General features: G+C 57.7%; 4 protein-coding genes across 5 annotated transcripts in view; 1 reads left to right on the forward strand and 3 right to left on the reverse strand.

The window, feature by feature from the left end:
• The window catches only part of PEX11B (peroxisomal biogenesis factor 11 beta), an 83,811-nt gene extending 60,397 nt beyond the window's left edge, over positions 1-23,414 (reverse strand). Inside the window, exon 1 of the mRNA XM_061364385.1 lies at positions 23,410-23,414. The gene's annotated coding sequence lies outside the window, so the exon portion shown is untranslated. The remainder of the gene's footprint in view (positions 1-23,409) is intronic.
• LOC133218220 (nuclear receptor subfamily 2 group F member 1-A-like) lies at positions 4,909-10,299 on the reverse strand. Its single transcript, XM_061364415.1, has 3 exons — positions 9,844-10,299; positions 5,761-6,276; positions 4,909-5,252 (listed from the first exon to the last, which is right to left on the reverse strand). The coding sequence occupies exons 1-3, from the start codon at positions 10,151-10,153 to the stop codon at positions 4,909-4,911; spliced, it is 1,170 nt and encodes a 389-aa protein (XP_061220399.1). The 5' UTR covers positions 10,154-10,299.
• On the forward strand, positions 10,859-12,640 carry BOLA1 (bolA family member 1). Its single transcript, XM_061364389.1, has 2 exons — positions 10,859-10,910; positions 12,232-12,640. The coding sequence occupies exon 2, from the start codon at positions 12,242-12,244 to the stop codon at positions 12,626-12,628; it is 387 nt and encodes a 128-aa protein (XP_061220373.1). The 5' UTR covers positions 10,859-10,910; positions 12,232-12,241; the 3' UTR covers positions 12,629-12,640.
• On the reverse strand, positions 13,766-24,278 carry SV2A (synaptic vesicle glycoprotein 2A). 2 transcript variants are annotated; one of them, XM_061364380.1, is made up of 14 exons: positions 23,673-24,278; positions 21,223-21,803; positions 19,892-20,072; positions 19,652-19,803; positions 19,434-19,567; positions 18,486-18,575; positions 18,253-18,363; positions 18,066-18,154; positions 16,929-17,093; positions 16,695-16,828; positions 15,830-16,033; positions 15,326-15,485; positions 14,376-14,988; positions 13,766-14,304 (listed from the first exon to the last, which is right to left on the reverse strand). In XM_061364380.1, exons 2-13 carry the CDS (start codon positions 21,797-21,799, stop codon positions 14,805-14,807), a joined length of 2,181 nt encoding a protein of 726 aa, XP_061220364.1. In that variant the 5' UTR covers positions 21,800-21,803; positions 23,673-24,278; the 3' UTR covers positions 13,766-14,304; positions 14,376-14,804. The 2 variants fall into 2 exon arrangements, with proteins under 2 accessions (XP_061220364.1, XP_061220363.1); XM_061364379.1 differs by having other exon boundaries at positions 21,223-21,946; positions 23,673-24,277.
• Positions 24,279-24,590: the final 312 nt, after the last annotated feature.

The raw sequence follows: 24,590 nt of genomic DNA on the forward strand, positions 1-24,590 counted from the left end.
AGGGATAAAGGAGAAAGGATCCAAGGATCCAAACCCTTGGAAAGTTTGGATTTGGGATGACTTTGTTGCCTGGAGTTTTTCCCTTTGGAAATACTTGGAATTCAGGGGTGGTGGGGGGGAGCTAAGCATGGAAATTCAAACCAAGTTACCTCTTTAGAGCAATGAGCTTGGGAGCTAAAAGTGATGAGGGGGGATTTCATTCCTGTTTATTCATTTAATTTAGGATATCATTTCTTCCTTCATGCCACAGGGCAGGAATCTCCTCTGAATGGGGGGTTCATCCCCATGTATGTGCTGAGAGCCACTGCTCAAAGCTGGTGCGCTCCGATCCAAAGCGCCTCATTGTACATTCCGAGCCCGTCGATGTGACGTGTCCCTGTCCTTGTATTGTAGGAATTGGATAGATTTCCTATAATATGGCTTTTGATAAAGGTTACTTTGGGATTTGTAAACAGGAGGAAAAGAGGGATTTAACTCTCCTGGGTTTAAATCAAAGGGACTTTGGGAGCACAAAAGAAGGGAATGAGGAAGCAGTTTTGCAGCTGCAATGATATGAATTACTTGAATCCCATGAGTTATCCTGATGTTTCCCGGAGGGAAAGGCTGAACTGGGATCACCAAAACAGCAATGGGAAGGGAGAGAAACCCCAAGCAACAGGAGGAGCAGGTGATGGAAAACAGGGATGTGGCAATGGCTGCTTTAATGCTGCTCCAGGACGTGGGATCCGATGGGCACTCAGGGATAGAGTTATCCCTCCATCCCTCCATCTCCTGGATCCAGCCATGCATGCAGGTGGAGGAAGGGCTCAACCTCTCCTGTGCTGGGGCCGCATCCAGGAGCTGCCATGGGACAATATTCCCCAAATACCCTCCTGAATCCATCCTGCTTTAACAGGTCCCCAAAGGAATGTGGGGGTTAAACCCTTCCCTCTTTATCCTGGGGGATCCTGGCTCATGGGGCTGCTCCTGCTTTTCCCTTTTGAGGGTTACAGGGAATGTTGCTCTGTACGGAGTGGGGGAAACTGAGGCACATCCTAACAGCACCCAGCACAAAGCCAGAGCATCCCACTTCCAAGTGGGAGCACCCAAGGACATGGAGACACCCAAAGCCTCATCCCAAACCCACCCCATCGCCCCAGGGGGGTCTCATCCAGCCCAGGGCCCCCCATGGTGGGGATGGGGTTATGCACAGGATCCAACCTTGTTTTCCACTGAAGCTTTTCTCTTAATACCCATCCCCTTCCCCATCTCTTTTGCCAGTGTTTGAGGGGAAGTGAGGGTGAGAGATTCCTGGGAATTATGAAGGGGAATAATAGGAATAATTGGCCCTGGCAGCTCTTATCTCCCACCCACCCTTTTAATTAGATTGAGATTAAAAACAAGGAGAAAAAGCAGGGAAGGAATAACAAGGGAAGAAAAGATTCCCCTTGTCCAGCTCCATCCTTCCTGTCTCCCCATGGATGGGCTCCATCCCACTTTGTGTGGTTTGCTCCTCAGTTTTCCTCAGCTCTGGGTTTGATGTCCCATCCACATCCAATCGTGGGGTGAAAGAAGGAGCCTGGAGGTTGGGCAGGAGCTCTCTTTCCCCCTTGGACCCCAGTTTGGAACCGTGGCTTTGATTCCCATGGATTCCCCTTGTACCAGCACCCCCTCGGGATGGGAGAAGCAGCTTCAGGCACGACCTGGATGCACCAAGGGCTGGGTTTGGGGCTACTCCATCCCTCTTAGCTCATCCCTGACGCTTCCCAGCCCGTCCATCCCGCTGCCATCCCCCCTCAGCCCTTGCCCTTTCGCAGCGGTGCCCCCGCTCCGCAGGCTGTCAGCCTGATGGATGGGCAGCGCTCCGGTGATTTACCGCGTCCTTTAGGATCTGGCAAAGTGGCCGGAAGCCTGGAATCTGTCAGCCTTTGGGGCGGGGAGGGAGGGAAGAGCCCGCTCTGCCCGCAGTGATTCATCCACCAGCGCTGTGATTGAATTGGCCTTCGCTAACGATAACGAACCAGCCAGGGCCTGACCTTTCCCTGCCCATGCAAGAGCCGCGCTGCGGCCGGGTGTCCAATAGCCCTCTCTATCCTATCCCCCCTTAGGAACGGTTTCCCAGCCAGGGAATGACACATCTCGCTGGTGGCTGCCTCTCCGGGCTCCATCCCTGTTCCCGGTGTCCGGACCAGGAGGGTTGAAACCAGTGGGCCTGATGGGTTTTTATCTGGGAAGGACTTGGAACAGGTTTCCAGTGGGGAATCTCACCCATAGCTGAGCTGAATGGAGTCCAGGCAGGCTGCAGAAGCACCTGGAATGTCCTGGTTTTAGTGGGATGCCATGTCTGTCCATCCCTCCTTCCCCAAATCCATCCCTTTCACCACTCATCCCCATCTCCCCCCTGCACCATGGAGGGGAACAGCCATGATGGGGGGGGGAAAGGCAATAAGGTCCTGGGTATGGACATCCCAGTGCATGCTACCCTCCCAGCACAGGGATAAAAGCCAGGATGAAGGGCTGATTTCATGGATATGAACCTCACATGCTGTATCCATGGTGGATTTCTTAGCCCTAGCACTGCTCTTATTAGCCACAGATAATCCATGTGGATTGGGGATGGCCAAAGGCAGAGGACATCATTGTCCCATCCACAGTGCCAGCATCAGGGTCCCATCCATTCCACATTGTCCCCGGTGTCCCACCTGCCTGGCCTTGGGATGGATATCTCAGTGCCAGCTCTGTCCCTCTGGAATGCTCCCCATGGCCCTTTCCAGTCAGCAGCAAATGATTCTTCCTCCTGTCACTCCCCAGAGGCAATGGAGTCAGCTGGTTTCCATGCCCTGGAATTGGGCAGTGATTTGGCAGGAATTAAGGAGCATTTATGGGAAGGGGCAGCTGTGCTGTTCCAGACTGATGGATACCCTTGGAGCATCTGGGAGGATGTCGATGCTGTGGGACATCCCATCCCATGCCAGGACCTCTCATTTTCACTCCCATCCCGGTTTTCCCTCCCCATTATCTGGCTTTTCCCAGCCAGGGCTGGTGGGGAAATAGGCACGGAAGGGGCTGGCCTGATTCTGGCCCTGTGGATGCAGGATCCAGGGGGGATGGACCAAGGGATTGATGGAATTAAGGTTGCTGGAAACCCCCCTGGGCTCCTCTGGGGGGGGTGAGACCGTGGGGCAGGAGGCCCCAGGTGTTGTGTCCAGGTGGATTCTCTGCTGTCTACTATAAGGGCTGAGTCCCAAATCCAGCCTCCCTCCAGCATCATCCTGCTGCTCCCAACCACGGTCTCTCCATCCCAATTCCACTATCATCAGCCCAACCCTGCCAGCGCATACACAGGGTTGTGGCCTTTGTGCTTGCGTTGGTTGGGATGGGAATAGGATAAGGGACAGGAATGGGGGTGGGATTGGGATGAGGATAGGAACAGGAAAAGAGGTAACAGTGGGGCTGGGGCTGGATGAGAATTAGGGATATGGAGGAGGATGAGGATGGGATTAGGGAAGGGCTGAGGACCTAAGGATGGGAACAGGACACAGGGAATGGGAGCCAATAAATCCCCCCATGAGCTGTTCCCACCCTGCACACGTGTGTGCATCAGCACATGGATGCGTGCGTGTACACGCATGTACACGTGCATACATGCACAGTGCTGAATGCACATACGGGGGGGGGGGTACATGGATGGAGGCCCCAGGGCTCAACACCGGCCATTCCTGCCAATTCCAGCCCCAATTCCTGCCCATTCCAGCCCCAAACAAGTTAAAAAACAACCAAAACAAAGTGTGGAATTGGTCAAATTCAATTTTTTTTTTTAACCAAAAAAATAAAATAAATTAGGAAAACCCTTGAAATTTAAAATAAATACACGAAAACATTCAAAAGAAAATTAAACCCTAAAAAATTAAAATTAAATTAAAAAAACTAAAAAGAATAAAATAAAACCTTGACATTAGAAATATCAAAATAAAAATTGAAATGAAAAAAAAAAGAAAAACATAAAAAATTTAAAGACAAAATAACAATAAATTAAAAATAAAAACGAAAATAAAAATATAAAACCCCTTTAAAAATAGAAATAATAAAATAAAAATAAAAACAAAACAGAAAAGTAACATTAAAAAGCAAATGAAAAAATTAATTTGTAACTGAAGTAGAAAATAAAAAATCAAATAAAAATAAAAAATTAGAAACCTTTACAATTAGAAATAAAATTAAAAATACAACATAAATAAAAATTAAATTAAAAATGTATATACTGTAAAAGTAAAATGGAAATATAAAATACAATTTTAAAAATAAAAAATAAGAAAGTATGAAAACTAAACAAAAATAAATTTAAATTAAAATGTTAAATAAAAATAATTGTGTAAAGATGTGAGTAAAAATAATAAAAAATACAAATAAATTAAGACATCAAAAGTACAAAGAATTCCAAGCAGAATTGATGGGATCTCACACTCAGAACCCTCCATCAGGATCCCAGAATCCCATCCTTTGTAGCCCCGTGTTGGGGTCCCATCACTGAGCTCCAATGATGGGGATCCATCATTGAGGTCCCAGCCTTGGTGTCCCCATTTGTGTAGTCCCATTGTTGGGGTCCAATCCTCACTGTTCCATCTTTGGGATCCCCTTGTCAAGGTTCCATCACTGGTGTCCCCATTTTTGGAGTTTCAGCACTGGGTTCCAATCTTTGCTGTCCCCATCTTTGGGCTTCCATACTTTAGGTCACATCCTTGGTGTCCTCCATCCTTGATGCCCTCCTCTTTAGGATCCCATCCTTGAGGTCCCATCCTTGCTGTCCACACCTTTGGTGTCCCCATCTTTGGGCTCCCATCCTTGAGGTCCCATCCTTGCTGTCCCCATCTTTGGTGCCCCATCTTGGGGTCCCATCCTTGGTGTCCTCCATCCTTGATGCCCTCATCCTTAGGATCCCATCCTTGAGGTTCCATACTTGGTGTCCCCATCTTTGATGGCCCCATCTTTGGGTTCCCCACCCCACGGCAGTGCTGGGATCACTGCGTGGCTCCATGGGGCCAGCAGCATGTCGCGGATGAGGGTCTCGATGGGGGTCTCCCCAACCAGGCGGCTGAAGAAGAGCCGCTGGATGCCGGGCGCGGGGACGCTGCGCAGCGCGGGCAGGCGCAGGAGCAGGCGCCCGAAGCGGCCGGGCTGGGCCGGGTGCTGCTGCCGCACGTGCTCCTGCAGCGCGACCTGAGCCTGCTCCTGCAGCCCGGCCACGCGCCCCGGCTGCGACAGCCCTGCAGCGTCTGCACGGGGGGGAAACTGAGGCACGGCCCCCCCCGAGCCCCGCCCATTCGGTCCCATTGGGACCCCACCCCGTTAAGCTCCGCCCTCCTTGGGCCCCCAACTTTAACCTCCCCATCATTAAGCTCCACCCCATAGAGCCACACCCACCCACCCCCATCCCGTTCATTCCCTATACACCCATTGATGTATACACCTTGGCATCCCCCGCCTTTCCCCATTAAGCTCCTTGGAGCCCCACCCTGTTGGACTCCACCCATTTAAACCCCACCCCTTTAAACCACGTCCCGTTTTCCCACACCCACACATCCCCAGCCCATTCATCCCTTGCACTCCCATTGATGCCTGCCCCCCCTTCCAGTCTCCATTAAGCCCCACACCTTTGAACCCCACCCCGTTAAGCCCCACCCTCTTTAACCACGCCCCCCCATCCCCAGCCCATTCATTCCCTGCACACCCATCGGACCCAACCCCACCAAGCCCCACCCCTTTAAGCCCCGCCTCCCTCACCAGGGCTGAAGAGGGCCACAGCCTTGAGGCAGGCGAACTCGGCGGCATCCGCCTGCAGCACCCTCAGCTTCTCCACCTGCTCCTGGAAGAGCCGGACGTGGTCCATGAAGGGGCCCACGGGAGCGCCCCGGAGCCCGGCGGCCGCCAGCACGGGCGCGGCGTGCACGGGCAGCGCCGCCTGCGCCGCGTTCAGCACGAAGAGCTCGCTCCAGCCCAGCCGCAGCAGCGCCACTTGGTCCGAGAGCGGCAGCTCCGGGAAGAAGGGGACGATGCCCTTGGCCCACTCCACGGCGCTGAACAGGAGCCGCGCCGCCAGCTCGCAGATGCTCTCGATGCCCACCACGACGCCGGGGTGCAGGGCTTGGGCTCCGTAGCGAGCCGGCGGGTACGGCTCGGCGCGGAGCAGCACCGAGATGAAGCCGCTCAAGCAGCCGCGGCCACCGTAGGGGTCCCCGGGGACCGCAGGGCACTGCCCGGGGCTGGGGGGACCTTGAGCCGTGCGGCCCCGCTGCACCGCTGCGGAGGGGAGCAGGAGGTCACAACCCTGTGTGCACCCAGGGTGCAGGCTAAGGGGCCCCTTGGGGTGCCTCCGCCCGTTAGAGCAGGGGATGTGCTCCCAGGATGGGGATAACCCCGCCAACCCCGTGTGATGCCCTTGCTCCACCAGCTCCCACAGGTACATCGCATTTGGGGTCCGTTCAATCCCCCCCTTGCTGGTGCTAATGAGGGTCCCCACAGAGATGCTGGGGAGAAGGAGGAGGGGAGAAGGAGCTCCCCTTCAGGTCCCATCCCTTGAGATTTCCCACTACGGGGTTAACCCCCCCCATTGGATTGTTGTCGGTTTTCCTTGTGGGAAGCAGGGGGCTCGGCCGCCTTCTCTTCCTCTTCCTCCTCCTCAGCACTGAGCCTGGCTTAGCCTAAAGCAGCGTGATGGTCCCAGTGTCACCAGTGGTTGGACTCGGGAATGGGGGTCCCCAGGGAATGGGGCTCCTGCAGGGTTGGGATCTCCTGGAATCGCGGGGTCGGGGACTGCTTTCACCCAGACCTCGACGTGCAGCCCCAGACGCCCCCCAAATGCTCCCTTTGCTCAGCAGCACCATCTCCTCACCCCCCCTTTGCACCCCTAAACCCCCTTTGCAACACCCCAACCCCCTCTCAATCAGCCCCAAACCCCTTTGCATCACCCTGAACCCCTGTTACATCACCATGACCCCCCTTTGCGTCACCCTGAACCCCTGTTACATCACCATGATGCCCCTTTGTGTCACCCTGAACCCCTTTTACATCACCATGACCCCCCCTTTGTGTCACCCTGAACCCCTTTTACATCACCCCAATGCCCCAGAGCAGCACTCTGCTCCTGAGTTTTTGGTGCTGGATTTGGTGCCAGATTCGGTGCCGATTCCCAGCTGGGAACGCCGGGATAAGGGGAATCCTGGTGAACCAGTGGGTTTGGAGCATCCCTGAGCGGGTGGGGAAACTGAGGCACGGAGCAGCCAGCCCCAGTGAAGGGGATTGGGAGCTTGAACATGGGCATACACAGCATTTTTCCCAACAGCTTCATCTGGGGATAACTGGGAGCTCCCCAAACACAGAGCCAATGCAGGGAATGGGGGTCCCTGCCTCGTGAATAATGCTGTGGCGGGTCCCATCTCTTCAGATCCCATCGGGAACCAGCAGCTGTGGTAATTCTGAACTAAAGATGAAAGCCAGCAACAAAATGAACCCCAAATCTGAGCCCAAAACCTTCGGGGAATTTGCCTGGATTGGGGCTCTTTATCCCTGGGATTTGATCCCTGGCTTTGGCTGCACCAAGCAGGCAGAGATTTGCTATGAGGAGGTCTTGCTCCCAAAATCCACCCCCCCCAAAACCTATCCAACTGGACTTTTTGGGGAGAAACAGGGAGAATTGAGAGTTAGGCTTGAGCTGACTTGATCCCTGAGCTGCTCCCACCTAAATCCCATTTATTTGTGCGAGCCAGGCTGCCCCTTCCCCTCCTCCCAGCGGGAATTTTCCCCTTTATCCCAACTGTTCTGATTTATTTGCTATCATTTTTATTGCTTAAAAAAAAAACCCAACTTGTCGGGTTTTTGCCCTTTTTCTTTGGGTTTGGATACTAAAAAAGGTGATTTTCTGGGTGCCATCGGCACCGACACAGGATAAATCCCTGCTTTAAGCACCTAAGCCCAGCCTAAGCCCTTGTTATAATCCTTTCTAAACACTGAGTGTATAAATGAGCATCTTGAACAGAAACCAGGATCCCCCCCTCCGGGTCCTTGTTCAAGCCGGGGGATGCTGCATGGCAGAGATTTGGTGCTGAGGATGCCCCGATGCCCCATTCGGAGCTTAAACTGCCCCCAAAACCTACTTTTGCGGCTAAACCCGCAACCAAATCAACCCGAAATGCGGTGCTGGGGCTGGTTGGAGGCACGGGGATGTCGCTGGAAGCTTGAAATGAGGTTTTATGTGAGGTATTTGGGCTAATTTAGGTCAGATTTACCAGATACTGCTCCCAAAAAGTGGAATTCTTAATCTTTTAAAGAATTATCTGTATTATTCCCCAGTTTTTTAACATTTAATCGAGAGGAAAAGTCAATTGGCCCCATCTCAGCATAGACCAGAGCTAAAATCCGAGCCTAAACTGAGCTCAAAAGCGATCTCAAGGTGAAAAGAGGATATAATTGGGTGGGATAACGGCAGGGTTCCCGTGGCAGAGCCTTTCCCATGGGAAAAGCCAACAACTATAGCAGAAGGATGGGGATGGATCCCTGGATTTGGGGCGCTCTTCCCAAACTGATGGGGCTCAGGGAGGAGGAAGGGAGGGAAAAGAATGGAGGGGGAATGAAAGAGAAGAGGGAGAGGAGCTTTCCCTTTCTCTTTCCCACCCGCTTTCGCTTCCTTTTCCTTTCTCTCCCCTTTTCCTTGCTCTTTTCCTTTCTCTTTCCAGCTCTCCCGCTCCCACTTCGCTCTTTCCCTTTGTCCACACTATTCGCACCCGCTCCCTCACTTCTCCTTCCCACTTTCCCTCTTTTTCCTCCTCTTTTTTCTTCCCTTTCCTTTCATTCTTCTGCTCCCTTTGGCTCTTTCCCACCTTTCCCTCCCACTCCCACCTTCGTCTCCCCTGCTCTCCTGGCCTTTTCCAGCCTCTCCCCTAGTTTTACCTCCCCTCTCTGCTGGCTTTCCCACCCTCTATCCTCCTCTTGCACCCACACTTTTTCGTCCCTTTATCTTTTCCATCTCTTCTCCTTTTCATCCCTACTTTTGCTTTTCTTCTCCCCTTCTTTTCTACCACATCATTTCCATCCCCTCTCCTTTTCCCTGCTCTATCCTTCTTTTCCATTCCTTCTCCCTCTTTTCCACCTTCTCCTTTTGCATCCCTTCACCTTTTCCATTCCCTCCTTTTTTTGCATCTCTCTCCTTTTCCCATCCCCTCTTCTCCCTTTCTATCCCCTCTCCTTTCCTATCCCTTCTCCATCCTCTCTCCTCCTTCTCCATCCCTTCTCCTCTCCCACCCTCGCCTTTTCCATGCTCTAACCCTCTTTTCCATCCCTTCTTCTTCTTTATGCTCTCTCCTTTTCCATTCCTTTTCCTTCTTTTCCACCCCCTCTCCATCCCTTCTCCTTTTCCACCCTCTACTTTTCCATGCTTTATCCTTCTTTTCCATCCCTTCTCCCTCTTCTCCACCTTCTCCTTTTGCATCCCTTCACCTTTTCCATTCCCTCCTTTTTTCGCATCTCTCTCCTTTTCACATCCCCTCTCCTTTCCTATCCCTTCTCCATCCTCTCTCCTCCTTTTCCATCCCTTCTCCTCTCCCACCCTCTCCTTTTCCATGATCTAAACCTCTTTTCCATCCCCTCTCCCTCTTTTTCACCCTCTCTCCTTTTCCATTCCTTCTCCTCCTTTCCCACCCCCTCTCCATCCCTTTTTCTCCTTTTCCACCCCTTTCCTTATTTTCCGCCCTCTTCTTTTGCACCCTCTCTCCTTTCCCATCCCTTCTCCATCCCCTCTCTGCCCCTTTACCCTTTCCATCCCTTCTCCTTCTCCCGTCGCATCCCGACCCGTTTCCCCTCCCGTTCCCGCACCTTCCCTCCGCATCCCCACGCGGAGGCACTTGCGGAGCCGGCAGTACTGGCACTGGTTGCGGTGGGGCTGGTCCACGGGGCAGTCCCGGCCCCCCCGGCAGCTGTAGGCGAGGTTGCGCCGCACCGAGCGCTTGAAGAAGCTCTTGCAGCCCTCGCAGGTCACCTGCCCGTAGTGCTTCCCGCTCGCCCGGTCCCCGCACACCCGGCACGGCCCCGCCGCCCGCCCCGCGCCGCCGCCGGGGGCAGGAGGAGGAGCGGGGGGAGCGGGAGGAAGAGGAGGCTCCGGCCACGGCCCCGCCGCCAAAGCCATGCTGGGGGACCGGGGGGGGAGCCCCGGCGGGGAGAGGAGAGCCCCGGGATGGGCAGGGGATGGAGAAGGGGAAGCGGGGATGGAGGTGGGGAGGTCCGGGATGGAGGAAGGGGTCCGGGGTGGAGCGGGAGGAGCCGGGGATGAAAATGGGGTTCGGGTAGGGAGAGAGTGATCCGGGATCCAGGGATGGTGGAGAAAGGGATCCGAGGATGGAGAGAACTATCTGGGATAGAGAGGCGGATGCGGGATGCAGGGAGGAGCTCCGGGATAGAGAAGGGTGATAAAAGGTCCCTAGCCTAGAGAGGGGAGTCCGGGAAAGGAGAAGGAGCCCCGGGCTGGGCAGGATTCCCGGGAGACGGACGGGAAAAGCGGTGTCGGGGACTGGCAAGGGCTGCGGGGGGAGGAGGCGGTGGAAAAGTTCACTTTGGGCGGAGGAGAAGGTCCGGCCCCGGGGGGGAGGAACGAGACAGGTCCCAATCCCATAGAGCCAAAACCCACGCCCCGCTCTCATTCAACCCGCCACGCCATATAAGGGCATGAGGGGGCGGGCCGAGGGAAGCTCTCCACAAATCAGAGGGAAGAGGGGCGGGGCCGAAGAGGGAAGGTGTGGCGTCAGGCGATGAGGCGGGGTTTGTGGGGCCCGGGCGCAAAGCCTTCTGGGAGCGCTAGTTTTGACGCGGTCACGTGACGGGGGCGGGCCGCGGCGACTCCATTTCCCAGCGTGCTCAGCGCCGGAGCGGAGCCGGAGTCGTCCGCGGTGAGGGCTGGGGGGGGGGGGCACCATGTGGGGTAAATGGGGCTTGGGGGGCGCCATGTGGGGGGGTTGGGCAGTTTGGGGGGGCACCATGTGGGGTAAATGGGGCTTGGGAGGCGACATGTGGGGTAAATGGGGTTTGAGGGGGTCAGGCCCCTCTCGCTCCCCGCCCCCAAAGCTGGGCCTTGACCCCCCCTGCACCCCCTTTTCCCCTCCCACTTACGGGGCCTGGGTCTACAGGCCCTCCCCCCCGAATCACAGTCTCCCCCCATACAGTTCCCCTCCTTCCCCCATAAGTGGGGTCTCATCATCACCACCCCCTCCAAGCAAGCCCCATCGTCCCCTCCTGTCCCCCCCAATAACTGGGGTTTCATCCTTACCCCCCAGCTCCACCCCGCCATACAGCCCCCCCCACCCCTATCACTGTTATCAGTGAGGGCCTGGAGCCCCCTCCCATGCAGCTCTTTATCTCCTGCCCCCTGTAACTGGGGTCTGATATGAAGCCCCCCCTCCCCCCATCTTCCTCTTCTGCTTCCTCCATAACTGGGGTCTGATCCTCAAGGCCCCCCCAGATCCATGCCCCCAGCAAACCCCCTCCTGCCCCCCCTATAACTGGCATCTGATTCTCCCCTGCCATGTAACTGCCTCTCCTGCCCCCCCCCCCCATAACTGGGGTCTGAACTTCAGCCCCCCCCCAGCAAACCCCATCCTCCCCTCTTGCCTCTTCCATAACTGGTCTGGCCCTGAAGGACCCCCCCCAAATAGCCCCCCAAGCAGCCCCCCATCCTCCCCTCCTTTCCCCCACCATAAATGGGGTTTGATCCTCACCCCCCCCAGCAATCCCCATCCTCCCCTCCTGCCCCCCCATAACTGGTCTGATCCTGAAGGCCCCCCCTAAATCTCCCCCCAGGAAACCCCATTCTCTCCTCCTGCCCCCCATAACTGGGCTCTGATCCTCAAGGCCCCCCCCAAATCACCCCCAAGCAATCCCCATCCTCCCCTCCCACCCCCCATAACTGGGCTCTGATCCTGAAGGCCCCCATAAATGTTACCCCAGGCAATCCTAATCCTCTCCTTCTGCCCCCCCCCATAATTGGAGTTTGATCATCACCCCCCCAAGCACCCTCCATCCTCTCCTCCTGCCCCCCCCATAACTGGGGTCTGATCCTGAAGGCTCCCCCAAATCCCCCCCCCAAGCAATCCCCATCCTCTCCTTCTCCCCCCCATAATTGGGGTTTGATCCTCACCCCCCCATCTCCCCTCCTTCCCCCCCCCATAACCTCCCTCTGATCCCCCCCCCCCCCATTCCTCTCTCCCCCTGCAGGCGCTACCGGATGCGGGGCTCGCTGCTGGCTGCTGGGGGCGCGGCCATGACCGAGGGCCCCTTGGCCCGCACCGTGCGCTCCAAGCTGGCGGCCGCGCTGGAGCCCTCGCACCTGCAGGTGCTGGACGAGAGCCCCCGGCACGGGGGTGCAGCGGGGGCCGGCACTCACTTGGCCGTGGTGGTTGTGAGCGGCCGCTTCGAGGGGCTCCCCCCGCTGCAGCGCCACCGCCTGGTGCACGCCGCGCTCAGCGCCGAGCTCGCGGGGCCCCTGCACGCCCTCGCCATCGTGGCGCGCACCCCGCAGCAGTGGGAGCGCGACCCCAGCGTCCCCCCGCGGCCCCCGTGCCTGGGGGGGTCCAAGCGCGAGCAGCGCGGGGACGGCGCCGGGGAGCCCTAAAGGAACCCCCCCCCCCCTTTACACCCACATCTAATGGGGGGACCCCCCCTCCTCTGTGCATCGAGCCCAGCGGCTTTAAAGGGGGTTTGGGGGTGTCCCCCCCACATTAATACCCCCCATGAAAGGGATTGGGTATGGGGGGTGCAGCCCACCCCCCCCCCGCGAAATTAAACTCCTATGGAAGCAACTGGGAAGTGGAAGGTGGAGCATCATTCCAGTGGGAGTTTGGGGGCACTATGGGTTGGGAATATTGGGGGGGGGGGGCAATTTGGGGTCGTTTGGGAGACTTTAAGGTCTTTTGGAAAGGATTTGGGGTCGTTTTACGGGGGATTTAGGGACTTTGGGGTCATTTTGGAGCCATTTTGGGCGGGATTTGGAGTCATTTGGGAGAATTTAGGGTCTTTTGGAAAGGATTTGGGGTCATTTGGGGGGGTTTAGGGAATTTGGGGTCATTTTGGAGCCATTTGGGGTCGTTTGGGAGAATTTAAGGTCTTTTGGAAAGGATTTGGGGTCGTTTTTGGGGGGGGTTAGGGACTTCGGGGTAATTTCAGAGCCATTTGGGGTGTTTTGGGTGGGATTTGGTGTCATTTGGGAGAATTTAGGGTCTTTGGGAAATGATTTGGGGTCATTTTGGGGGAGATGTAGGGACTTTGGGGTAATTTCGGAGCCATTTTGGGTGTTTTGGGGGGGATTTGGTGTCATTTGGGAGAATTTAGGGTCTTTTGGAAAGGATTTGGTGTCATTTTGGGGGAGATTTAGGGACTTTGGGGTCATTTTGGAGCCATTTGGGGGGGATTTGGAGTCGTTTGGGAGAATTCAAGGTCTTTTGTAAATGAGTTGGGTTCATTTTGGGGGAGATTTAGGGACTTTGGGGTCATTTTGGAGCCTTTTGGGGGGGATTTGGGGTCCTTTGGGAGAATTTAGGGTCTTTTGGAAAGGATTTGGGGTCATTTTGGGGGAGATTTAGGGACTTTAGGGTCATTTTGGAGCAATTTGGGGTCTTTTCGGAGGGATTTGGGGACTTCTGGGTCACTTGGGAGGGATTTTGGGGAGATTTGGAGAACTTTGGGTCATTTGGAGGGGATTTGGGTCATTTTGTGAGTATTTGGGGGGGGGATTTGGGGTCATTTTAGTTCATTTTGGGCACTTTTCCATTGATTTTCTGTTGTTTTAATTAATTTACAAACATCTAAAAACTACAGCACGGCACAACTGCGAACGGACAGAACTTGGGGGGGGTCGGGCCCCCCCTGGACCAGCTACACCGAGGGATGGGGGAAGGGGAAGGGGGAGGAGGAGGAGGAGATGAAGCACACAACCGCTTGGGGGGGGCTGCTCTACATCGTGGGGGGCTTCCCATGGTGGGGGGGGGCTTCCAAAGTGCTTTTGCATAGACCAACACTTCCCATCCTCTGCTGGGGGGGCACACAGCGACAGGGACCCCCCCGTACCCCACTTTCTGGAGGGGCCCCCATGTACCCCGTTATTTGGGGGGGGCACTTTGTGCTTTGCAAACCACTGGTGGCTTTGTGCTTTGGGCTGGGGGGTAAAGGGGTGCTGGGGGGGGAAGGGGGTCCAGGGTGCACCCCCCTCATCAGCACCCCAAAACAGGAGCATCCTTTAAGAACGAGCTCAAAGTCACTAAATAAAGGCAGTTTGAGGGGGCTGCATCCCCCCTGCACCCCAAAACACAGCTGGGCCCCCCCTTGCACCCCCTCAAACCGAGCTGTAGTTGGGGGGGGGACACTGCACCCCAAATTGCCCCGTGCCCCAAGGGGATGTGCCCCCCAAGGGTGGTGTACCCCAAACTGCAGTGCCCCCCCCCCGTTCCCCATCCTCCTGGGTTTGGGGGTGCAACGGGGACCCCTTCCCCTGCCCTTCCAGATGGGGAAACTGGGGCATGGAGCCTTCATCCTCCTCCTCCTCCCAGGGATGTTGGGGTCCCCCCAGCCCCCCCAGGATCGAGCAGCTATTCACAGAGGGATGACATCAAGGGAGGAAATCGGGGGGGGGGGGGTGCCAGGGGTATGGGGGCGTCCAAGTGCAAATGAAGATCCCAAATGCTCCAAGAAGACGTTTCACAGTGTCTAACGAGACTAATCCCCCCGGAAGGGGAGCTGGGATTTGGGAATGGGGGGGGGGGGGTTAAGGGAAGGATTACGGGGGTCCCCCCCCATCACTGCAGGACTTGCCCCCGGGTCTCGGGTAGTTTGAGGGCCAAGGAGCTGCCGAGGGCGAGCGCAGCCGAGGCCAAGAGGATGGGCACGGCCTTGGTGATGCCCACGAAGGAGGTGAAGATGCTGATGCCCAGCACGGCCGCCAGCTTGCAGAGAGCGTTCAGGAACCCAAACGCCGTCGTCCTGCGGGGAGACAACGTGTTGGGATGGCACCCATGGATGGGGGGGCACCCATGGAGGTGAGGTCCCCATCAGGCCCAGTGTGCTGGGGCAGGGGGTACCTGGGGTGTGGTACCCAGCAGCGCAGCCGGGATGCGGTACCCAGATGTGGCAGCCAGCATCCAACATCTGCCAGGCAGCAGTGCCTCTGGCAGCCAGCAACACATCTGGTACCCAACCCAGAACCTGGCACCCAGGACCTAAAACCTCCCCCCTCAGCATGGCAACACCTGGCACCCAGCACCCAAAACCTTGCACCCAGGACCTGAAACCTCCCCCCCGGCCCCCATAGGCCCCGCACCTCTTATCGGAGGGGTAGAGCTCCACAGTGAGCACATCGAGGGCATTCCAGGAGGCGATGCTGACGCCACCGAAGAGGCAGAGCAGCGCGATCATGGCTGATTCGCTGTTCCCAAAGGACAGGAAGAAGCAGCTCACGCAGGACATGACGCTGGAGCCGGCTGGAAAGGACATGGGACTCGTCAGGGGGTGCAATGGGGACAAGCACCCTCCTCACCCACAGGAAACCATGGTTGTAGACCCATTGGGTAGGTTGGAAGGAACCTTCAAGACCATCTTGACCTGCCATGGGCAGAGACACCTTCCACCAGAGCAGGTTGCTCCAGGCCTTGAGTGTCTCCATGGCTGGAGCATCCACCCTTCTCTGGGCAGCCCTGGAAGTGTTGGATGGGGCTTGGAGCAACCTGCTCTAGTGGAAGGTGTCCTGGTTGGGAGCTGGATGAGCTTCAAGGTCCCTTCCAACCTATTCTATGGATCTATGGATCTCAGCATCCTTGATGCCCACCCAGCATGCGAAGGCGGCCGATCTTGTCCATGAGGAGGGCAGAGACGATGTTCCCGGGCAGGACGGCCAGGGTGCCCAGGAAGCTGACGAAGTAGATCATGTAGGCGTTGTTGTCATCGCTGAAGTCGAGCTGGCAGCCCTCCTTGTTGTGCAGGAAGGTGCTGTTCACCACCTGGCTGTTGATGAACTTGTACTCAAAGAGATCTGTGGGCATGGAGAAGGTTTGGTGGGGTCAGGTCCATCTCCATCACCCCCGACTTGGGAACCATCTGCATCCCTTTGGGGACCATCCTTACCCCATCTCCATCAACCCTTACTTTGGGGACCATCCCATCTCCACGGGGCCCATCGTGGTGGTGTCACCCCCCTCTCCATCATCCCCTTCTTTGGGGACCAATTCATCTCCTTCACTTTAGGTATCATCTTGGTGGCATCCCCCCCATCTCCTTCCCTTTGGGGACTATCCTCATCCTGACACCCATCTCCATCACCCCCCTGCTTTGGGGACCATCTTCATGGGGTCACCCCCATCTCCATCCCTTTGGGGACCATTCTGGTGGCATCACCCCCATCTCCATCCCTTTGGGGACCATCCCATCTCCATCACTTTGAGGACTATCTTGGTGGCATCTCCTCATCTCCATCCCTTTGGGGACCATCCTCACACTGACCCCCATCTCCATCACCCCCTGCTTTGGGAACCGTCCCATCTCCATCACTTTGAGGACCATCTTGGTGGCATCTCCTCATCTCCATCCCTTTGGGGACCATCCTCACCCCGACTCCCATCTCCACCACCTCCGTTTTTGGAGACCATCCCATCTCCACCCCTTTGGGGCCCATCTCCAGCCCTGGCCCCGCTGACCCGTGTTGTAGAACATGGTGGAGATGAAGGTGCAGTTCTTGAAGAAGGTGTTGCTGGACGTGACATCCTCAAAGTAGCACTCCTCAAAGAGCGAGTCCTCAAACGTCACCGACTTCATCTTCAGGCCGATGAACCTGGTGGGGTGGGAAGGGGCGGGATGAGCTGGGATGAGCTGGGATGAGCTGGGATGAGCTGGGATGGGGCAGGAGCAGCGGGAAGGGCCTCAGGACACACTTGTCATTGAAGTACTCTCCGCCGCGGTGGATCTGGTTCTCGAGGGTGAAGTTGAAGGTGAAGTGCCGCAGCCTCTCGCGCGTGAAGAGCTTGGTGCGGGAGGCGTAGTCCATGTTCTGCAGGTGCTTGATCATGTCCGGGAACCACACGGTCAGCCCATAGTAACTGCAGGAGACAGGGGTGAGCCTGGGCAGTGCTCCCAGTGCCACCCAGTGCCGCCAGCTGCATCCCAGTGCCACCCATCACAAACCATCTCATCCCATCCCATCCCATCCATCCTTTCCCACTGCTGCCCATCCCATCCATCCTTTCCCATTGCTGCCCATCCCATCCCATTGCATCCCATCAATCCTTTCCCACTGCTGCCCATTGCATCTCATCCATCCTTTCCCACTGCTGCCCATCCCATCCCATCCATCCTTTCCCATTGCTGCCCATCCCATCCCATTGCATCCCATCCATCCTTTCCCACTGCTGCCCATCCCATCCATCCTTTCCCATCACTGCCCAACCTATCCTATTCTATCCTGCCCTACCCTATCCTATCCTATCCTACCATACCCTATCCTATCCTACCGTACCCTACCCTACCCTACCCTACCCTATCCTATCCTACCCTATCCATCCCATCCCATCCCATCGCTGCCCATCCCATCCATCCTTTCTCAACACTGCTTATCCTATCCTATCCTATCCTATCCTATCCTATCCTATCCTATCCTATCCTATCCTATCCTATCCTATCCTATCCTATCCTATCCTATCCATCACATCCATATCCCATTGCTGCTCATCCCATCCCATTGCATCGCATCCATCCTTTCCCACTGCTGCCCATCCCATTGCATCCTATCCATCCTTTCCCATCACTGCCCAACCTATCCTCTCCTACCCTACCGACCCTATCCTACCCTACTCTATCTTATCCTACTCTATCCATCCCATCCCATCCATCCTTTCTCAACGCTGCCCATTCTATCCTATCCTATCCCATTGCTGCCCATGCCATCCCATCCATCCTTTCCCAATGCTGCCCATCCTATCCTATCCTATCCTATCCTATCCTATCCTATCCTATCCTATCTGTCCCATCCCATCCCATCCCATCCCATCGCTGTCCATCCCATCCCAGTGCACCTGAAGGACATGGTGAACCACACTCCCATCATCATCAGGGTGATGCGGCGGAACTCAGGCGCGAAGCACTGCTGGAAGTTGCTCCAGACCTGCGGGACACAGGGGTGACAATGGGGGACAATGGGGTGACAACAGAGGACACAGGAGGGTGACAAGGGGGGGACATGGGGGGGTGCCGGGCCCTCACCTGCTGCGAGAGGTTGAGCACCCGCACGAGCCAGCGCCGGTGCCACGTCCCTGTGTCCGCCTGGATCTCGATGAGCTCGTCCTCCCGCTTGATGGTCTTGATGTGGGTGACCTGCGGGACGCAGCACGGGGACACGGGAAGCTCCGGCCCCGGGCCTCAGCTCCCCCGCACCCCAGTGTGGTCCCTGCAGGTGGGAATGCGCAGCCCCTCCTGCAGCAATGGGGGGTCCTTACCGAGAAGACCCGCTCGGGGTGGCCCTTGGCTCGCATGTTGGTGTCATGGACCTGCTTCAGCACCATCCAGGCCTCATCGTGTTTGCCGTTCTGCAAGGCAGCGCCGCGCTCACCCCGGGGCCCTCCTGCATCACCCACCTGGGGTCCCTGGTTGGGTCCCACCACCCACTTGGGGGTCTCTGACCAGCTCCTCCCATCCCCATCACCCACCTGGGAATCCCTGTGTGGGTTCCTTCCTCTCCATCACCCACTTAAGGGGTGCCTGTTCTGGTCCCTTCATCTCCATCACCCACTTAAGGGGTCCCTGTTCTGGTCCCTTCATCTCCATCACCCACTTAAGGGGTCCCTGTTCTGGTCCCTTCATCTCCATCACCCACTTAAGGGGTCCCTGTTCTGGTCCCTTCATCTCCATCACCCACTTAAGGGGTCCCTGTTCTGGTCCCTTCATCTCCATCACCCACTTAAGGGGTCCCTGTTCTGGTCCCTTCATCTCCATCACCCACTTAAGGGGTCCCTGTTCTGGTCCCTTCATCTCCATCACCCACTTAAGGGGTCCCTGTTCTGGTCCCTTCATCTCCATCACCCACTTAAGGGGTCCCTGTTCTGGTCCCTTCATCTCCATCACCCACTTAAGGGGTCCCTGTTTGGGTCCCTTCATCTCCATCACCCACTTAAGGGGTCCCTGCATGGGTCCCCTCATCTCCATCACCCACATAAGGCGTCCCTGCATGGGTCCCTTCATCTCCATCACCCATTTAAGGGGTCCCTGTTTGGGTCCCTTCATCTCCATCACCCACTTAAGGGGTCCCTGCATGGGTCCCTTCATCTCCATCACCCACTTAAGGGGTTCCTGCATGGGTGCCTTCATCTCCATCACCCACTTAAGGGGTCCCTGTTCCAGTCCCTTCATCTCCATCACCCACTCAGGGGTCCCTGCTTGGGTCCCACCTCCAGGAAGAAGCGGGGGCTCTCGGGCATGGTGGTGAGCGCCCCGATGGCGAACACGGAGGGGAAGGCGCAGACCAGGACGAAGACCCTCCAGCTGTGGAACTGATAGGCTGAGCCCATCTGGAAGCTCCATCCTGTGGGAACGGGACAGGACGCTGTGACGGTGCCGAGCCCCACCACAATGGGGGACACGGGCTGGTGCTGGGGGGCGTCCTCACCATAGTGGGGGATGATGGCCCAAGCCATGGCAGAGGCGTAGATGCCCCCGATCATCCAGAACATGCAGAGCCAGCTCAGGTGCTCCCCGCGCTTCTCCTGCGCCAGGAACTCCGAGAAGTAGGAGAAGACGATGGGGATGGAGCCCCCGATGCTGGGGAAGGGGGGAGCACAGCACAGGTCACCCTGCACCCCAGCAAAGGGGGAGTCAACGGCGACGGGGTCGGGTGCATCCCCCTTACCCCATGCCCGAGAGGAGGCGGCAGAAGAGGAAGGTGCCGTAGCCCTGGACGAAGGAGGAGAAGAAGGCGAAGACGCTGTTGACGGAGAGGGAGATGAGGAGGCACTGCCGCCGGCCCAGGCGGTCCGCGAGGCCGCCCCACAGGAACGCGCCCACCATCATGCCCAGGTACACGATGAGCCCTGGGGGCAGACACACACAGAGACATCAGCGCTGGGGGGGGGCACGGGGACCCAGGCACCCGGGGGGGGAACCTGGGTGGTCCCCTCTGCTCTGCAGTGGCTGTGGGGTGAGGCGGCACCGCGGAGATGGGGGAACGTGACCCCCCCCCCCAGTGTGTTCCCTGCATCCCCCCTGTGCCCCCATCCTCCCCCTGTGCCGCTCTGACCCCACATGGACCCACCGCCCAGCACCCCATGTGCCCCCCATGTCCTCCCCCGTGTCCCCCTGTCTCTCCTGTGTCCCCCATGTTCCATGTACTCCTCTATATCCCATGTGCCCCTCAATATCCCATGTACTCCTCTGTATCCCACGTGCCCCTCTCTATCCCATGTACTCCTCTATATCCCATGTACTCCTCTATGTCCCATTTGTCCCTCTATATCCCATGTACTCCTCTATATCCCATGTGCCCCTCCATATCCCATGTGCTCCTCTATATCCCATGTACTCCTCTATATCCCATGTACTCCTCTATGTCCCATGTGCCCCTCTATATCCCATGTACACCTCTATATCCCATGTGTCCCCCCATATCCCATGTACCCCTCTATACCCCATATGCCCCTCTATATCCCATGTCCCCCCATATCCCATCTACCCCTCTATATCCCATGTGTCCCCCCATATCCCATGTACCCCTCTGTATCCCATATGCACCACTATATTCCATGTCCCCCTCTATACCCCATGTTCCCCCATATCCCATGTCCCCCTCTATATCCCATGTCCCCCTCTATATCCCATGTCCCCCCATATCCCATGTACCCCTCTATACCCCATGTCCCCCCTATCCCATGTACCCCTCTGTATCCCATATGCACCACTATATTCCATGTCCCCCTCTATATCCCATATGCACCACTATATTCCATGTCCCCCTCTATACCCCATGTTCCCCCATATCCCATGTCCCCCTCTGTATCCCATGTCTCCCCATATCCCATCTACCCCTCTATATCCCATGTGTCCCCCCATATCCCATGTACCCCTCTATATCCCATGTGTCCCCCCATATCCCATGTACCCCTCTGTATCCCATATGCACCACTATATTCCATGTACCCCTCTGTATCCCCTGTCCCCCCATACCCCTGTCCCCCAGCCCCTCACCCAGCATGCCCTTGTTGGAGTCGGACAGGCACATATCCTTCTCGGCGCTGGGCAGGACGAAGCCCACCACGAACACCTCCACCCCATCGGCCATGAGCGCCAGCCCCAGCACGAAGTAGAGGCTCCACTGGAAGCGGCCGTGGCCGCACTCCTGCAGGATGAGCTCGTACTGCTGGGCCAGCTCCTCCCGGTCCTTGCGCCGCTGCCCCTCGCTGTCCGCCAGCGCCGCTGCGCCCGCATCCGTGCCCAGGCGCTCGCCCTGCCCCGAGTGGCGCCGGGGGATGCCCTGGTACTCGCCCTCGTAGATCTCGTCCTCCTCATCGTGCCCCTCGGTGGCGTCGCTGGAGGCTCCCTCCTCGTCGTTGCCGCCCTCGCCCCCCCGGTAGTAGCCGTCCTGCGGCGCGTAGTCCTCATCGTCCTCCTCCTCCTCGAAGCGCGAGTAGGAGCGCTTGGTGTACTCGTCCTGCACGCGGTCCATGCCCCTGCTCACCTTCTTGGCCGCGTGCTTCTTCACCTCCTTGGCGATGTCCTTGGCGCCCCGGATGAAAGCCGTCCGGTCCCGGAAGCTCTCATCCATGGTGCTGGGATGAGCCGGGACACCGGGATGCGATGGGGAATAGGAAGGGTGGGGGGGGATCTGTGTCTGTGTCCTCACGCCCGGGGACCGCGGTGGGATGCGGGGAGACGGGGGACGGCGCTACCCATCCGCGTGGTACCGGCTGACCTGGGGAGCCCGGACACAAGCAGGGGATGGGAGAGGGTGGGAATGGTCCCGCATCCCACCTCAGCCCCGGGTTTGCTCCGCACCAGGACCCCTCATGTGGGGTGGGAATAGGAGGATTTGGGAATGGCAGGAGATGGGGCTGGGGACACCATCTCCGTGCCCTCTCCCCTTGCTTGGAGAATCAAAGCTCTCAGGAGGGTGCTCGCCTTCAGCAGGACTTAGGCACCCATTGACCAAGGTGGATTCTCTGGTGTCAAACAGCGTGGCTGAGCACAAGCTACGGCGCTTGTTCACAGAACCAGGGAATGGTTTGGGTTGGAAAGGACCTCAAAGCTCCTCCAGCTCCAGTCCCCTGCCACAGCAGGGACAGCTTCCACGAGCCCCCTTTGGGGAGCCCTGTGTGACCCCCAAGCTCAGACCCATGCCAGGGATCCCCCTGCGGGTGTCATGGGGAGGCTTCCAGGAGGGATCTGGCTGTGGCTTGTGTTTGGTGGGAGCTGAACCAGGCACCCCAGGGCAGAGCTGGGGGCACCCTGAGGACCTCTGGGGGGGGAAAGGGCATCTGTATACACCTCAGAGGCTTTGTCCTGGTGCCCTGAGCCCCATTCCCAGCCCTCCAAGGCCAAGGGCAGGCAGAGCATCCCCTGAGCATCCCAGTGCTCCGGTCCCACAGACCCTCAGCTGTGGGGCGCAGCAGAGGCTGAGCCATAGGGCAGGGACGCAGCCGGCGCCGCGCGTCCTTCCCTCCCCGAGCCAGGCGAATCCATGGCTATAATTAGCCCGGATGGGAGCCCCCAGCGGCTCTGCGCACCCGGGGCCGGTGCTGCGGCACGGCACGGCCCCAGCTCCCCAGTGGAGCCCTGCACGTGCTCCGGAGCAGCATCAATCCAGCCATAGCCCCCTGCCCTCTCCCCTCCGCTGGCCGGGAGCAGCCCTTTCCCTGTCCACATCCCAGGGAGTCCCCCCCGGATCCCCCCCTTGGCTTCAACCCATTGACCCCCAAGGCCCCTGGAAGGAGCTGATTGATGGCCAAGGTCATTTTGCTCCTTGCCATCTGCAGGTCCCTGCGGTGCTTCCCGATGCTGGTCTATGGATTGGGATGTGTAAGGAGCCGGCAAAAGGAAGAGGGAAGCGGAGAGAGGCCGGATACCCACTGAGGAAGAGGATGGACCAGGGAGCAAGGTCACAGCTGGGCCCCGTGATGGGCAGAGCTGGAACAGTCCCCACCGGCCTGAGCCAAGGTTATGGGGCTCTGGACCACGCATCCATGCGGAGCATCCGATGGATGCACAGAACCTCCCCGGGAGGGGGGGTCTCACGCTGGGCTCCGCATCCTCCCCTCCTCAGCCTTTCCCAGAACATGGCGACAAGGGAGAAGAGTTTTAAATCACCCATGTCCAAGGTCATCTCCCACCACCCCCAGGACTGACTCCCCAAAGCCACCACCTTAAACACCCATCCCTGCGCCGAAGCCCCTGTCCCCATCGGCAGCGATTCCCGGCCCTCCGGCGGCACGGGAAGGGCTAAGGAGAGGCTGCTCAACACGCATGGAGAAAGACATGAGCAAGGCTGGAGGCAAGGTTTTCCAGGACAAAATGGCCACAGCAAGTGGGAAGGAGAAGCTGAATCCCTGATCCATCAGATGCCGGCTCCCAGGATGCTAATGGAAAGCAGTGGGAAGAGGAGGGGGATCTGCCTGATAAAAGGAATCCCTTTCTCTCCTTACCTGTCTCCGCTCCAGCCCTTCTTCCGGAGGCTGCCTCCTGTGCGGCAAGAAAGGATGCTCCAGGAGGAGGAAGGATGCTGTGACGGAGGAAGGATGCTCCGGCAAAGGAAGGATGCTCTGACAGAGGAAGGAAAAGCTGCTCCAAGAGGGACCCAGCAAGGAAACAGCTCCCGGGTCCCGTGTTAACGCCGCAGCCTCCGAGCGCTGGGAGAGTCCATTGCAAGAGCCCAGGGAAGGGAGGGAGGCGGTGGGGAGGGCTGTGCTGCAGCACTGCGCCGGGGAGGGGGGGACAGCGGCAGGATGGGGGGGTCCCCCCTCGCCTCGGCTCACGGCTGGAGACAATGGGAAGGAGAAGCCTCCCCCAGGGTGCCCACGCTCCCAGGGAGCTCCCTTGGGAATGGGGTTCCCGTGTTGGAGCCGCGGGGTCCAAGTGGTGACAGGTAACTGTGGCTAATGGAGGGGGGGCTACGAGGAGCTGCCCCAATCCCAGTTCCCCTCCGCAGGGATTCACGTGGGATTCGGGATCGCTCGCCCCCCTCCTATGGCGACCGCAGCGCAGGCTGGAATATCTGAGTCACGGGCTCCTCGGGGCTGGATTCGGATGGATCGGGATCAAATCCTCACTGCCAGAGCCGGGGCTCCGCAGGGACAGGGCACAAACGCCTCCAGCGCCGGAGGGGGTTGAGAGGGGGTGAGGAGGAGCGTGGTTACTGCAGGGAAGGATGGGGGACAGCAACCTGGAGAGGGGCTTGGGACAAGGGATGCAGGGACAGGGCAAGGGGAATGGCTTGAACCTGCCCGAGGGGAGACTGAGCTGAGCTCTGAGGCAGAAGCTCTTCCCTGTGAGGGTGCTGAGACACTGGGATGGGTTGAAGGGAGCAGCTTTGGCTGCCCCATCCCTGGCACTGCTCATGGGGC

The sequence above is a fragment of the Neopsephotus bourkii genome, unplaced genomic scaffold, assembly GCF_033783945.1.
Source record: "Neopsephotus bourkii isolate Nb327-2 ecotype Australia unplaced genomic scaffold, CSIRO-AGI_Nbou_v1 NB_1233, whole genome shotgun sequence".
Classification (NCBI taxonomy): Eukaryota; Metazoa; Chordata; class Aves; order Psittaciformes; family Psittacidae; genus Neopsephotus; species Neopsephotus bourkii.